The sequence below is a fragment of the Oncorhynchus mykiss genome, chromosome 29, assembly GCF_057628025.1.
Source record: "Oncorhynchus mykiss isolate SJ-2025 chromosome 29, ASM5762802v1, whole genome shotgun sequence".
Lineage (NCBI taxonomy): Eukaryota > Metazoa > Chordata > Actinopteri > Salmoniformes > Salmonidae > Oncorhynchus > Oncorhynchus mykiss.
The window spans coordinates 9699297-9714670 of record NC_143050.1 but is presented as its reverse complement, the minus strand read 5'-3'; the positions used below and the strand labels follow the sequence as shown (position 1 = coordinate 9714670).

The following is a 15374-nucleotide window of genomic DNA, read 5'->3' as shown; positions in this document are numbered from 1 at the left end:
ATACACAGACAGAAAGTTTGATATTCGGTCAGTAGTAAGGAGCTGCCTGGAAGAGAGTCAACACTATTCATATTGTTCATCACAATATAAGGTCAAGTGGCACAGCGCTCTAAGGCACTGCATCTCACTGCAAGAGGCGTCACTACAGTCCCTGGTTCGATTCCAGGCTGTGTCACATCCGGACATGATTGGAAGTCACGGGTTTGTCCGATGTAGGCCGTCATAGTAAAAAAATAATCTCTTCTTAACTGACTTTTCAAGTTAAATAAATATATATAAATAGGGGTTATCAAATCAAGTTTATTTGTGATTTTCACAGGACATACGTTATGTACACTATAACGTACATTGAAATTCTAACTTGCATGTATATCTCTCGACATTGTAACAACAATAAAAAAAAGTATGTTGAATATTCAGTGTAATAAAATAAAACCATTTAGATATTTTCAGGTGTAATGTAACGTGCTGACAGAAGAAGCTGGAAATATTTAAACCTTGGATTGTGGTTATTCAACAGAAATTCAATCTGATCTTTCTTGAAGACAAAGCAACTCTTAAAGGCAAAGTAAACGCTGCTGATGTGAGCTGAATTGGAAATTATCTTTAAAACCTTTAAACACACTGATTTGAAGTCACAAAATAATACTTTTCACTACCTCATTTCATCACTGCCGTTCTTTTCCTAGACAGTATCTGAACCAATCTCTTTCTAATCTCCTTGGTCTTCAGACAGTAGACTACTGGGTTGATCAGAGAAGGTAACAGCGTAGCTATAATCAGTAAAGCATTACGCTCCGTCAGATTCAGCCTCACTCCTATCCTCGTCAACAACACAGAGACCAACTTGGGGGCAAAGTAACAGGACACCACAATGATGTGACAAATACAGGTATTAAACACCTGCACTCTGCTCTCGTTGTTAGGCAGTCTCAGTACTGTGTAGATCAGATTCACGTATGACAGCAGAATGAATATGAACTGTGCACCAATCAACCACAGACCCAGGATGGTGGGAAGCATCCAATAGGGTTCAGGGTTGACACAGGCAGCTCTGACCATAGCAGGATAGTCACAGAACATATATCTAATGATGGGCTGGCAGTATGGAAGGCTGTCTACCTGAGCTGCTACTACCCCCATGACCCCTAACCCTATCAGCCAGGTAGCTGTGATCAACAGGAAGAGCCTTGGGTTAGTCAGTATGCTGTGGTACCTAAGAGGAGTGCTGATAGCGATGGTTCGGTCCAAAGCCATCAGGGACAGGGCCAGACACTCTTCGATGTCACCCAGGTGGTAGATGGACATGCTTGATATGCAGGAGTAGTAAGAGATGGTTTTGACCTCGCCCAGCAGGACAGAGATCATGGTGGTGCTGGTGCTGGAGGTGAACATGATGTCCACCACGGCCAGGTTACAGATGAGGAGGTACATGGGCGTGTGCAGCCGTCTGTCCGTCAAAATGATGCAGATGTTGGTGCTGCTTCCCAGAAGCACAAGGAAATAGGTGATGAAAATGAGGAAGCCCAGGAGCTTCTGGTGAGAGAGGTGGTCGAAGCCAGTGATGGTAAACTCCTCCACATTCTTCCCAGTGAAATTCACTGAAGACATCCTACACAAGCATCAGCCTACACAGACATAAAGATGATATATAAACACAACAACTCTATAGTTAAACTAAGACACTAACAAGTGGTGACACAAGTCGTACGATCAAATCCCTCTATTGAAACTAGCTGAGTAGACAGAACTCTACAACCCCTAGGCTGTGTACTGCGACACTGTGAAGCTGTCGGCACTTATACATTAAGTGACCAACCCACGTGGTGAAAAGGAGGGGGGGTTGTTTCCCCAATTATAGGTCAGGACCCACTGGGAGGAGACAGACAATTGGTTTTGAATCATGGCCTAAGTTTTGGTCTTAGATATCATTATTTGGAAACCTATATAGTTTGCCATAAGAATACTTGAACAAAACCATCACACTTTATAGTCAATGCCCTGATCAAAAAGTCATCAACCAATAATACCACTGTCATGTTCTGATCTTAGTTCATTTGTGATGTCTTTGTTTTAGTATGGTCAGGGTGTGAGTTGGGTGGGTTGTCTACGTCCCCTTTTCTATGATTTGGGATTTCTGAGTTTGGCCTGGTATGGTTCTCAATCAGAGGGAGCTGTCAATCGTTGTCCCTGATTGAGAACCATACTTAGGTAGCCTGGTTTCACTTTTGAGTTGTGGGTGATTGTTTCCTGTGTCTGTGTTAGGCCTGGTATGGTTCTCAATCAGAGACAGCTGTCATTCGTTGTCCCTGATTGAGAACCATACTTAGGTAGCCTGGTTTCACTTTTGAGTTGTGGGTGATTGTTTCCTGTGTCTGTGTTAGGCCTGGTATGGTTCTCAATCAGAGGGAGCTGTCAATCGTTGTCCCTGATTGAGAACCATACTTAGGTAGCCTGGTTTCACTTTTGAGTTGTGGGTGATTGTTTCCTGTGTCTGTGTTAGGCCTGGTATGGTTCTCAATCAGAGACAGCTGTCATTCGTTGTCCCTGATTGAGAACCATACTTAGGTAGCCTGGTTTCACTTTTGAGTTGTGGGTGATTGTTTCCTGTGTCTGTGTTAGGCCTGGTATGGTTCTCAATCAGAGACAGCTGTCAATCGTTGTCCCTGATTGAGAACCATACTTAGGTAGCCTGGTTTCACTTTTGAGTTGTGGGCGATTGTTTCCTGTGTCTGTGTTAGGCCTGGTATGGTTCTCAATCAGAGACAGCTGTCATTCGTTGTCCCTGATTGAGAACCATACTTAGGTAGCCTGGTTTCACTTTTGAGTTGTGGGTGATTGTTTCCTGTGTCTGTTTCGATTTTCGTTTGTTCATTCACGTTGTTATTTTGTATTTTTGTAGTGTTCAGTTTTATATATTAAAATGGACACTTAGCACGCTGCGCATTGGTCCTCCAATCCTTCCTACTACTCCTCTTCGTCAGAAGAGGATTACAATTGTGACAACCACAGATTGCAACACTACTGGCTTTCATCTCTCCTCTCTAATCAGGGAATGACTGTTGAATACCCATCAGTGAATTACCACTAAGAAAAAAGGCCAGCAGTACTGTGGATCTAGACTCCTAGATCTGAATACATCTCCTTTAGTGAGTGGTATCGTATCTCTGGGGTGTAAACACCTTCAGACCACAGGTTTAATCAGTAGACGCTGTGCTATGCTATGCTATGCTACACTTTCTCTGGGGATCAACACCTACAGTCCCCAGGTCCAGAGGTCTAATCATTAGACTAATGGTTTCCCTGTCTTATTAAGGTTAATAAACATCATCAAGGAGCAGTATTACCACTTCCTCATTGAATTGATAGTCCCACTGATCCATCCCAACTGGCTCCATGTGGACAAAGATACAGTAGATGATATGCTATGTATACTCTATCTCTATATATACCCAGGCAATTCACACAAGGAGGTACAACTTCGATGGCCCCACCTGCTTCGTACTGCAAGAAGAAACTATGACTATCAGATTGTAATGTATTTCAAGGTAGTGGTAAAAGTGAAAACATACAGTTGAAGTCAGAAAGTTTAAATACACCTTAGCTAAATACATTTAACCTCTGTTTTTCACAATTACTGACATTTAATCCTAGTAAAGATTTCCTGTCGTAGGTCAGTTAGGATCACATCTTTTATATTCTTCTGAAAGAAGAATCTGAAATATTAGAGAGAATGATTTATTTTAGCTTTTATTTCTTTCATCACATTCCCAGTGGCTCAGAAGTTTACATACGCTCAATTAGTAATTGGTAGCATTGCCTTTAAATTGTTTAACTTGGGTCAAAAGATTTGGGTAGCCTTCCACAAGCTTCCCAAAATAAGGTGAATTTTGGCCCATTCCACCTGACAGAAGTGGTGTAACTGAGTCAGGTTTGTAGGTCTCCTTGCTCGCACACGCTTTTCCAGTTCTGCCCACAAATTTTCCATTTGGAAGACCCATTTGCGACCAAGCTTTAACTTCTTGACTGATGTCTTGAGATGTTGCTTCAATATATCCACACAATTTTCCTACCTCATATTGCCATCTATTTTGTGACATGCACCAGACCCATCCTGCAGAACAGCACCCCCACAACATGATGGTGACTCCCCTGTTCTTCACAGTTGGTGTTCTTCGGCTTGCAAAGCCTCCCACTTTTACCCTAGAAACATAACGATGGTCATTATGGCCAAACAGTTGTATTTTTGTTTCATCAGACCAGAGGACATTTCTACAAAAAGTATGATCTTTGTACCCATGTGCAGTTGCAAACAGTAGTCTGTCTTAATTATGGAGGTTTTGGATCAGTGGCGTCTTCCTTGCTGAGTGACCTTTCAGGTTATGTTGATATAGGACTCAATTTACTGTGGATATAGATACTTTTGCAACTCTTTCCTCCAGCATCTTCACAAGGTCCTTTGATGTTGTTCTGGGATTGATTTGCAATTTTCGCAGCAAAGTACATTCATCTCTAGGAGACAGAACGCATCTCATTCCGGAGCGGTATGATGGCTACGTGTTCCCATGGTGTTTATACTTGCGTACTATTGTTTGTACAGATGAACATGGTACCTTCAGGCGTTTGGAAATTGCTCCCAAGGATGAACCACACTTGTGGATGTCTACAATTGTTTTTCTGAGGTCTTGGCTGATTTCTTTTGATTTTTCCATGATGTCAAGCAAAGAGGCACTGAGTTTGAAGGTAGGCCTTGAAATACATCCACAGGTACACCTCCAATTAACTCAAAGTATATAAATTAGCCTGTAAGAAGCTTCTAAAGCCATGACATCATTTTCTGGAATTTTCCAAGCTGTTTAAAGGCACAGTCAACTTAGTGTATGTTAACTTGTGACCAACTGGAATTGTGATACAGTGAATTATCAGTGAAATAGTCTGTATGTAAACAATTGTTGGAAAAAATACTTGTGTCATGCATAAAGTTGATGTCCTAACCGACTTGCCAAAACTATAGTTTGTTTAACAAGAAAATTGTGGAGTGGTTGAAAATTAGTTTTAATGACGCCAACCTAAGTGTATGTGAACTTCCGACTTCAACTGTACATTTTGGCCTAACATTGTGGCCTAAAGACATAGGCCCCCACTTCATCTGAAGCATGGTGTAGCTAACAACAGTTCCATCATCACCTGCATGGCTACCTGTAAACAGGTGAGGTGATGACTCAGGGTCCCAGGTCTACCAACACTCTAATTAGGTCTCTGATGACCACCTGTTTGTTGAGTCTGAGGAGAGTGATAGGGACACTAGACCTAGTGGGATTACTGCTTTGCTGTCATACAGCTTGTTACTGTACACTTATTAGGAGAGAGAGAGCCAGAGAGAGCGAGAGAGAGAGAGAGAGAGAGAGAGCGAGTGAGAGAGAGACTAACTCATGTGTAAGCAACAGGCCAAAGCAATGGGTTTAGGCAAGCTAAGTAAATATTACTGCTAAATGTAAATTTGCTGAATCTTGCCAAAATACTGTTTATCCATCTCTCTACATTGTCCCTAAAACACCCAACAGTTAGTGGGTTGGTAATATGTTCAACACTGTGACATCAACCTTCTCATAGGATCTGATGTCACTCTGTACAGAGTTAACAAATAGGCAGTCATCAGAGAGACAATTATAATGTTGATACACCTGAGAAGAGTGTTTACAGGTAGACAACTTGGGCTGGGAGAGTTAGGACGTTTAGGGTCAAAGGGCTACAGAACAAGGTAAATTCAAGTCAGCACTTTTGTTACTACCTTGCATGCTGTCTACTGCAAATCACTTGAAAATAAACTACTGAAAATGTAGAACTAGACAAGGTTATCCCTTCTCGCCCCTTTTATTCACTATTGTGAAAAGCCACTGGTCATCTCAGTCCAGGTCAATGATAAGATAAGGGGACTGAAACGGAAGGACATCCAGGCCAATGACAACATAAGGGAAGTGAAACAGAAGGACATCCAGGCCAATGACAACATAAGGGAAGTGAAACAGAAGGACATTCAGGCCATTGAGAACATATCAGGAGCTGTTCCAGAAGGCTCAGGCAGTGGTCAGACAACATTCCAATTTCAGAGTAATGAGTGAGTGATCCCATCCAGTCAGTGCCATGCTGGCACATGTCCATTGGCGGATTTAGGCAAAGGCGACATGGGCATCCTGCCGGGGGGCAGCATGTGATGCCTGCTAAAATAAATTAAATAATGAGATATTTATATATATACAAATATTATCCCGAATGGTGACATATGCGCGATCGGTTTTCTATCGCTCATTTGCACGTCACGTCAATGATATCATGTCACCGTGTGGGACTGTGGGTCAATTAAACTTGTCGGAGTGGGCGTCCTGATTCTAGTTTGTGAGCTAAGCCGGCCACTGCCTGGGAAGGTCTCCCACTCAGAAGTATGAGATATGGAGTGGGCGGGGTTAGGTTGACCTTAGGTCACTGGAAGCCCGAGGTAGGGGAATCTATCAAATAGAGCACCTCAAACTTTGCTCAGTACTAATGCAATTAGTTGTGTAATTTAGTTTGTGTGTTTCTTGTTTGAAGTGCGATAGTGTAATACTCTTCTTTATAAGTGTGTTATCTATTTGTGTATTTGTGTGATACAGGATTTTTGCAATTTAGTTATATTTGTGTGTTTTTTGTTAGCAATAGGGTAATAGTGTAATAATTCGATACTCTTTAACATTTGTATTTATATAATACAATTTGTTTCTGTTTGTCTTTGTTACTTCTTTTGTATATATATGAGTCTTATTTTTGATATTTATGAGTCTTATTTTTGTATATATATTTATATTTATATCGTTTTTAATGTTTTGATTATTTATTTGTGTTGTTCCAAATGTCAACAGATGGAGGACTGAAGAGATGCTTTTGAAATGGAGTCCTCTGCTGTCTGAACTAGGAGGGACGTTTCCCTCAGTATTAAGTTGATACAAGACATATCTGTTACTTTTTATCATCTTTGGTTGTGGATGGGTGTGTGTTGTTTCCTATCCTATCCCTTCCTATTTGGGGCGGCAGGTAGCCTGGTGGTTAGAGAGTTGGTCTAGTAACCGAGAGGTTGCAAGATTGAATCCCTGAGCTGACAAGGTAAAAATCTATTGTTCTGCCCCTGAACAAGCTGTGTTCATTTTATAGACTCCAAGAATTCCTCTGTCTTCCTCTGTCTTTAGTGAGTATATGAATATTACATATAATCTCATTGGCCTATTGCTTTTAGGAACACCACCCTGTTCACTAAAACACCATCCCGTTCGCTAAAATTGTTTGCTCCTAAACAAGTGAGTCATGGCCGTGGCTTGCTATATAAAGCAGGCAGACAGACATTGAGACATTCAGTTTCCATTCGATTGAACGTTAGAATGGGCAGAACGAGTAACCTAAGCACCTTTGAGCGTGGTATGATCTTCTGTGCCAGGCGTGCAGGTTCCAGTACCTCCGAAACCAGGGGCGAAACTTTTGCTTTAGAGGTGGGGGGACATAACCTGGTGGGGGCTCTGGGGCTTCCTCCCTCAGTATTCTTTGGCATCTAAAGCTAATTTCCTGCATTTCTACACAATCTAATACAACCCTTTTTTTGGGGACACTTTTATTGTAAATAAGAATAGAATATGTTTCTCAACCCGTCTACATGAATGGATGCTTCCATGATTATGTATAATACTGAATTAACCGTGAATTATGATGACTGAGAAGGTTATAGGCTCACTGATTGTAATGGTGAGAGGTTAGCATATCTTGTGGGTGTGATGTTGTGTAGAGTCAGACTGGAGAGTCTTGAAGAAATAGACAAAGAACATGCTACTGAGACAGACCTGGTTGGAGATGTACTGCTTCTCAAACAGAAAGGTCTCTATGAGATTAGGGATGAGACACACAGGTCTGTCAGGTTGAAGACTACGACGTCCCTAAATTGAAGATAGCAGAGTTTATAACAACGTCGGTGAGAAAACTGTTGAAAGTGAACAGATTCATAGGACCAGCGCTTTAACTAAAATAACATATCCAGGCTGCTTGTTAAGAAATTATACCACATTTATGCAAAGAGTTATGTGACATTAGAATACTTGTATTACTGGAGCTAACAACATACTTGGCCGTGTGGAGGTTCCTGGCCAGGTAGATAACAGCCATGATGGAGTTAGCCATGACCGTCACGGCAAAGACCAGACACCAAAACACATGATAGTATTTGATGGAAACTGTTGATGTAGAAATATCACTGCCGTTTTGAGTAGCACTGTAAGAGAATTGGACTGACTGCTCGTAAGCCATGTTCCAGGAATCTAGGGGGGCCCTGGTTATAGGATGTCAATGGTGAGGTCATCATGCAGGGGTTGGCTGACATACAGGTATCTATCTATATGGTAGCTTCTCTAGCCAACAGGGATGGACACTCACCTGGGCCAAACACTCCCCTGGGTGTCAACAGGTCACACAGGTCAACCCTTATACTGTAAGAGATATTATAGTAGAATGCATCCCCCTAATAACTACCCAAGGATTCCCATCCGAGCCTGGTTTCTCTCTAGGTTGTTTTTCCTTCTGGGGTGTTTTTCCTTCTAGGGTGTTTTCCTTCTGGGGTGTTTTTCCTTCTGGGATGTTTTTCCTTCTAGGGTGTTCATCCTTCTAGGGTGTTCATCCTTCTAGGGTGTTTTTCCTTCTAGGGTGTTTTTCCTTCTAGGGTGTTTTTCCTTCTAGGGTGTTAATCCTTCTAGGGTGTTTTTCCTTCTGGGGTGTTTTTCCTTCTAGGGTGTTCATCCTTCTATGGTGTTTTTCCTTATAGGGTGTTAATCCTTCTAGGGTGTTTTTACTGGTTCTAATGTATTGCTTCTAATTCTGCTTGCTGAGCACTTTGTAAAACTGAGATGTAGAAAGGGTTTTGTAAATAGATTTGATTTGTATTAGGGTTCTATCCAGATTTTTTATTGTGTAATTTTCTATATGGCTTTAAAGGAATATTGCCAAAATAATATAAATATTTAATTTAGAAGAAAAACAATTTTACATTTAATTGAAACAATTATTCACTATGGCAGATACAGTATATCTTACACAGCATTTCAATCAAAAACAAGTCAAATAGATATAAATAAATAGTAACACTTCATGTTGATTGGATCGGCACCACAGCTCTCTGTGCTCTTCTTTTACGAAGCAGCTTCTTGGCCGATTCCTTAAACTCCTCTGTCTTTAGAACATATACGAAGGGGTTGAGCATGGGCGGCAGCACCAAAGTCAGGGAGAGGTTGAATATCCGAGCGTTGGTTGGTATGATTGGGTGAAGGAGGTAGGTTATATTAATAGGCAGGTAGAATATGGCTACGAGTATCAGGTGTGAGGTACACGTCTTCAAGCCTCTGACTCTGAGAGAAGGAGAGAGAGAGGGAGAGAGAATGGCAGATGGAGAGAGGGAGAGAGAGAGAAGGAGAGGAGAAGTGTCAGTACAGTGAGTCATAACCTATCCAGTTCAATGGCATTCTCAATCTTTACCAGCCTTTCTCACCATAACAAGTCCATCACTCTAACATACACACACTGTACAGTCTATACAAAAGAATGTGGACACCCATTCAAATGAGTGGATTCAGCTATTTCAGCCTCACCTCTCACGTTGCTGACAGGTGTATAAAACAGAGCACACAGCCATGCAATCTCCATTAACATGCAGTGGCAGCAGTAGAATGGCCTTACTGAGGAGATCAGTGACTTCCAACATAGTACTGCCATAGGATGCCACTTCCCCAACAAGTCAGTTCATCACATGTCTGACCTGCTTGAGCCACCCAGCTGAACTGTAAGTGCTGTTAATGTGAAGTGGAAACGTCTAGGTGTCACGATCGTCGTATGAGTGAGACCAAGGCCCAGCGTAGTAATGAATGAATGAATGAATGAATGAAACACTTAACAAAACCAACAAACGACATGTGAAGCTATACAACTTAGTGCAGACAGGCAACTAAACATAGTCAAGATCCCACAACACAAATTAGGTAAAAATGGCTACCTAAATATGATCCCCAATCAGAGACAACGATTAACAGCTGTCTTTGATTGGGAACCATATCAGGCCAACATAGACATACAAAAACCCCTAGACATACAAAAACCCATGACATACAAAAACTAGAGTACCCACCCTAGTCACACCCTGACCTAACCAACATATATAGAAAAACAGAGATATCTAAGGTCAGGACGTGACACTAGGAGCAACAATGACTCAGCCGCGAAGTGGTAGGCCACACAATGTCACAGAATGGGACCGACGAATGCTGAAGCATGTAGAGCGTAAAAATTGTCTGTCCTCAGTTGCACACGCTACCTAGTTTCAAACTGCCTCTGGAAGCAACGTCAGTGCAATAACTGTCTGTCAGGAGCTTCATGAAATGGATTTCAACACAATGGAGTATCCGCACACAAGCCAAAGATCACCATGCGCAATGCCACGCGTCAGCTAGAGTGGTGTAAAGCTTTCCGCCATTGGACTCATTGGAACAATGGAAACCGGCAGTCCGACGGATTAATCTGGGTTTAGCAGATGCCAGGAGAACGCTACCTGCCCCAATGCATAGTGCCAACTGTAAAGTTTGGTGAAGGAGGAATAGTGGCCTGGAGCTGTTTTTTAATGGTTCGGGCTAGGCCCCTTAGATCCAGTAAAGGGACATCTTAACTCTACAGCATTCAATGACTAATCGCCCCACATCAGTCCCCGACCTCACTAATGCTCTTGTGGCTGAATGGAAGCAAGTCCCTGCAGCACTGTTCCAACATCTAGCGGAAAGCCTTCACATAAGAGTGGATGGAGAGTGTTATAACAGCAACGGGGGGACCAACTCCAAATTAATGGCCATGATTTTGGAATGAGATGTCTGACGAGCAGTATGTGTGTCCACATACTTTTGGTCATAAGGTGTAGGTCTGAGGCAGCACAACAAGAGCTATATATTTATATTTATTATCAAAATATATATTTATATTTATAATCAAAATATATGTATATTTATAATCAAAATATATATTTATATTTATAATCAAAATATATTTATATTTATAATCAAAATATATACTTATATTTATAATCAAAATATATCTTTATATTTATAATCAAAATATATATTTATATTTATATTTATAATCAAAATATATATTTATATTTATAATCAAAATATATGTATATTTATAATCAAAATATATATTTATATTTATATTTATAATCAAAATATATTTATATTTATAATCAAAATATATATTTATATTTATATTTATAATCAAAATATATTTATATTTATATTTATAATCAAAATATATGTATATTTATAATCAAAATATATATTTATATTTATATTTATAATCAAAATATATTTATATTTATAATCAAAATATATATTTATATTTATATTTATAATCAAAATATATTTATATTTATAATCAAAATATATGTATATTTATAATCAAAATATATATTTATATTTATAATCAAAATATATGTATATTTATAATCAAAATATATATTTATATTTATAATCAAAATATATTTATATTTATAATCAAAATATATATTTATATTTTTATTTATAATCAAAATATATGTATATTTATAATCAAAATATATATTTATATTTATATTTATAATCAAAATATATCTTTATATTTATAATCAAAATATATATTTATATTTATAATCAAAATATATATTTATATTTATATTTATAATCAAAATATATTAATATTTATAATCAAAATATATATTTATATTTATATTTATAATCAAAATATATCTTTATATTTATAATCAAAATATATATTTATATTTATAATCAAAATATATATTTATATTTATTATCAAAATATATATTTATATTTATATTTATAATCAAAATATATATTTATATTTATAATCAAAATATATATTTATATTTATATTTATAATCAAAATATATATTTATATTTATATTTATAATCAAAATATATATTTATAATCAAAATATATATTTATATTTATAATCAAAATATATAATTATATTTATATTTATAATCAAAATATATATTTATATTTATAATCAAAATATATATTTATATTTATCTAGTGGAAAGCCTTACGAGAATAGTGGAGGCTGTTATAGCAGCAAATGGGGGACCAACTCCATATTAATACCCATGATTTTGGAATGAGATGTCTGATGAGCAGGTGTCCACATACTTTTGGTCCTGTAGTGTATATCTGAGACAGCACAACAATCAGTATCAGAGCTATATGTTTAGGTATATAAACTAAATCTCTGGCTAAATCTCTGACTCTGATCAGTATGACTTCTCACCTGTCCTGGGGCAGTGTGATGGTGACCAGGGCGTGTGTGATACAGATGTATGATGATATGATGAAGACCATGGGGAAATAGAGCATTAAACAGGGGTTGAGATAAGATATTACTATGTTAGGGACCACATCAGAACAGGGGGCCGCCAGACGGAACAGGGGACCGTGGTCACAGAAGTAGCTGTTGATCACCAGAGACCTACAATACAATACATCTTCATTGTCCACATGTTACTGTGATCAACTGATCATTTATTTTTACAGCACCCGGCCCGGGATTCAAACCGGTAACCTTTTGGCAACAGGTTCACCTCCTCAGCCACCTACCGGCAGAAGGAGAGTCGGGTGATGAGGCCCACAGCCAGCAACACCAGGAACACAGCAAACGCCCAGGCAGCACCCGTCAGCTGGAACATGGACCTGTGAGTCACTATCATATGGTACCTATGTGGACAGTGGAAAGAAGCTGTTATCAGGGATTTTAGATGCAGTGTATTCATATATCAGGTTGAATTGTCAGTGAAAGCAGAAACATTATTATCACACAAGGGCCAATTATGAAGGCCTTTTGAATTGTATTTTTTGAATTATTAGATTTGATGTATTATCTGAGACCTGAGTGGGCAGCAGATGGCCACCAGTCTGTCGTAAGAGAGGATGGTGAGGTTGAAGGACTGCATGTTGAGGAAGAGGAAGATGAAGAAGAGGCTAGTGAGGCACTGGTTGTAGGAGATGAGCTGTCTGCTGAACAGGAACGTATCCAGTAGCTTGGGGACCATGGCAGTGCTCCCACACAAGTCTGTGAAGGCCAGGTTGAACACAGCAATGTACTTGGGGCTGTAAGGGTAAGATCCTGACTTGATTATCTCCATGGGGAAAGGTTGTTTATGTAACAAACACAGGACATAGACAATTACAGAGAAGGTAAATACAATCAATCAGTGAAGAAGTAGACAAAAAGTGGAGATCCTAAACATCTTTATCCTGTCATCTGTAATGTGTAAGTTATCAACTATAGACCATCCAGCTGAACCTAATGGTGGTTTTCATTCAGAATCAACTATAGACCATCCAGCTGAACCTAATGGTGGTTTTCAATCAGAATCAACTATAGACCATCCAGCTGACTTAATGGAGGTTTTCATTCAGATGCCTTATTGAGAGGCAGGCCGGTAACCAGGGATACAGTTGAAATCCCGAGCTGATGGGGGGAATCTAAAAGGAGTGAACTAGCAGCCAGAGCCCCTGTGCTGCTTCAGCTTGTGTTGTGTGTGTTGTGGTTCATCTGGTTGGGTTCTGGAACTGCAAAAATACAGTCCAATAAAGGTAGAATTATGCTGTATTATTACCACTGAGATAAAAGAGGACTGATTACCTGTGGAGACTGTTGTCCATGTAGATAACCATCATGACGAAGGTGTTGCCCACCTAGACCCAATACACACACACACACACACACACGCACACAGGAGAAAACATGAACCACAATGTAAATAGAGGTAAATTCATTTTTCACTTTTCATTTTTCACCTGTTGACTATGGGTGACCCCCAGCTGAAATGTTACTGCACCATATCAGGTTTTCTTAAGTAAATCAAAATGTGTGCTTTCAATTGGAAAGTGAAAACTTTTGTAAATAAAGTGGATAAAATCAAATCAAAGTTAATTTGTCACATTCCTTGAATACAACATGTGTAGACCTTACAATGAAATGTTTACTTACAGGCTCAACTAGCTGGCCCTGGCCGTACGTAACACCCTGGACTGGAGCTAGTTAGTAACAGACTGTAACAGAGCTATTTAGTAACAGCCTGGACCACAGCTATTTAGCAACAGCCTGGACCAGAGCTAGTTTTTAACAGCGTAGACCAGAGCTATTTTGTAACAGCGTAGACCTGAGCTATGGACTAACCAGAGAGATGATGTATACGAAGCAGAGGAAGATGTAATAGTACTCCATGTGGGGGATGTCGATGAAACCACTGATGAAGAAGTAAGGGGGTCGGATAATGGGGTCAGTGTTCTCTGTCTGGTTAGGGTCAGAGGTCAGGTAACTCATCCTGACTGGTGGTGTTATCAGTGATTCCTCCTGGCTCGTAATAATCTGTGGAAATATAAAATAAATGCATTACTGTTTTTTAATTTGCCTGTTGAGACATTGCAATGGGTGAAACATCATCAATAGAAAGGCAAATATCCAAGTTCATTTGTCTATTTTTTATGTAATTATATTTAAAAAACTAAGAATACAATTAATTTATCTGACAACAAAGTACAAAATAGAATCCATTTGACTTTTACCTCAGATACAGTTAAACAATTCTAATGAATAATCCAGGGAATAGCACTGGAAAGGTGATATTGGTTTCACGTTCCCTCCATTAGAATAACTCTTACCTGCTGAACCCTCATACTGTATAGTCTAACATGGTACAACTACATACTGCAGAAACTAAGTCTTACCTCGTCTTACCACAGACTTGATCCAAATGTCTCTCTTCAGTAGTCTGGTGATGTGTGTTGGACTGAAGACCAATTTGTGGTGCTGGCTCTGAGTCCACCTCCACTGTTATACCTGCAGCCCCATGGTGAATCTGTAGTAGGGTGTCCCCTGTGGACCACCGTACTTGTGTATGACATGCCTAGACTGAGTGAAGTAGATGTGTCAAAGATGAATACCCTTGCTGTTGTTGTTGTTGTGTGGTTGTCATAGGACACATCTCAATACCTTTCTGGAACTACCATCCACACAGGCTGAGAAGAGAGAGGAGGGAGCTGATAGAAAGATGAGGAAAGAGAGGGGAATGAGGAGAGAGAAATAGGAGAAAGTAGAGAGAAAGAGAGGAGAAATGAGAGTGAAAGAGAAGAGAGTTGACCAAATAGGTACCATAATTGTAGAAATTTGAATAATTTAGCAGACACTCTCATCCAGTTGAGCTGATGAATTTACTTTATGACAGTGGTGTACTTAACTTTACGGTGCTCCTGTCACGTTCTGACCTTAGTT

The 15374-nt window shown here is 39.3% G+C and overlaps 2 protein-coding genes across 2 annotated transcripts; both read right to left on the bottom strand.

The window, feature by feature from the left end:
• Positions 1–280: 280 nt before the first annotated feature.
• On the bottom strand, positions 281–1769 carry LOC110510113 (olfactory receptor 10G7-like). The gene has a single exon (XM_021591452.3). The coding sequence runs from the start codon at positions 1609–1611 to the stop codon at positions 661–663; it is 951 nt and encodes a 316-aa protein (XP_021447127.3). The 5' UTR covers positions 1612–1769; the 3' UTR covers positions 281–660.
• Positions 1770–9154: 7385 nt separating this feature from the next.
• LOC110509427 (olfactory receptor 8G17-like) lies at positions 9155–14545 on the bottom strand. The gene is made up of 6 exons (XM_021590318.3): positions 14280–14545; positions 13743–13795; positions 12983–13204; positions 12695–12811; positions 12369–12566; positions 9155–9413 (listed from the first exon to the last, which is right to left on the bottom strand). Exons 1-6 carry the CDS (start codon positions 14424–14426, stop codon positions 9155–9157), a joined length of 996 nt encoding a protein of 331 aa, XP_021445993.3. The 5' UTR covers positions 14427–14545.
• Between the last annotated feature and the right edge of the window lie 829 nt (positions 14546–15374).

Excerpts from the sequence above, each read along its gene's own strand:
- LOC110509427 (XM_021590318.3), bottom strand. The coding sequence starts at position 14,426 with ATGAGTTACCTGACCTCTGACCCTAACCAGACAGAGAACACTGACCCC. Across the intron at positions 12,812-12,982 it reads GCCATCTGCTGCCCACTCAG|GTACCATATGATAGTGACTC; the intron begins GTCTCAGATAAT and ends CTGTCCACATAG. Across the intron at positions 9,414-12,368 it reads ATCACACTGCCCCAGGACAG|AGTCAGAGGCTTGAAGACGT; the intron begins GTGAGAAGTCAT and ends TCCTTCTCTCAG.
- LOC110510113 (XM_021591452.3), bottom strand. The coding sequence starts at position 1,611 with ATGTCTTCAGTGAATTTCACTGGGAAGAATGTGGAGGAGTTTACCATC.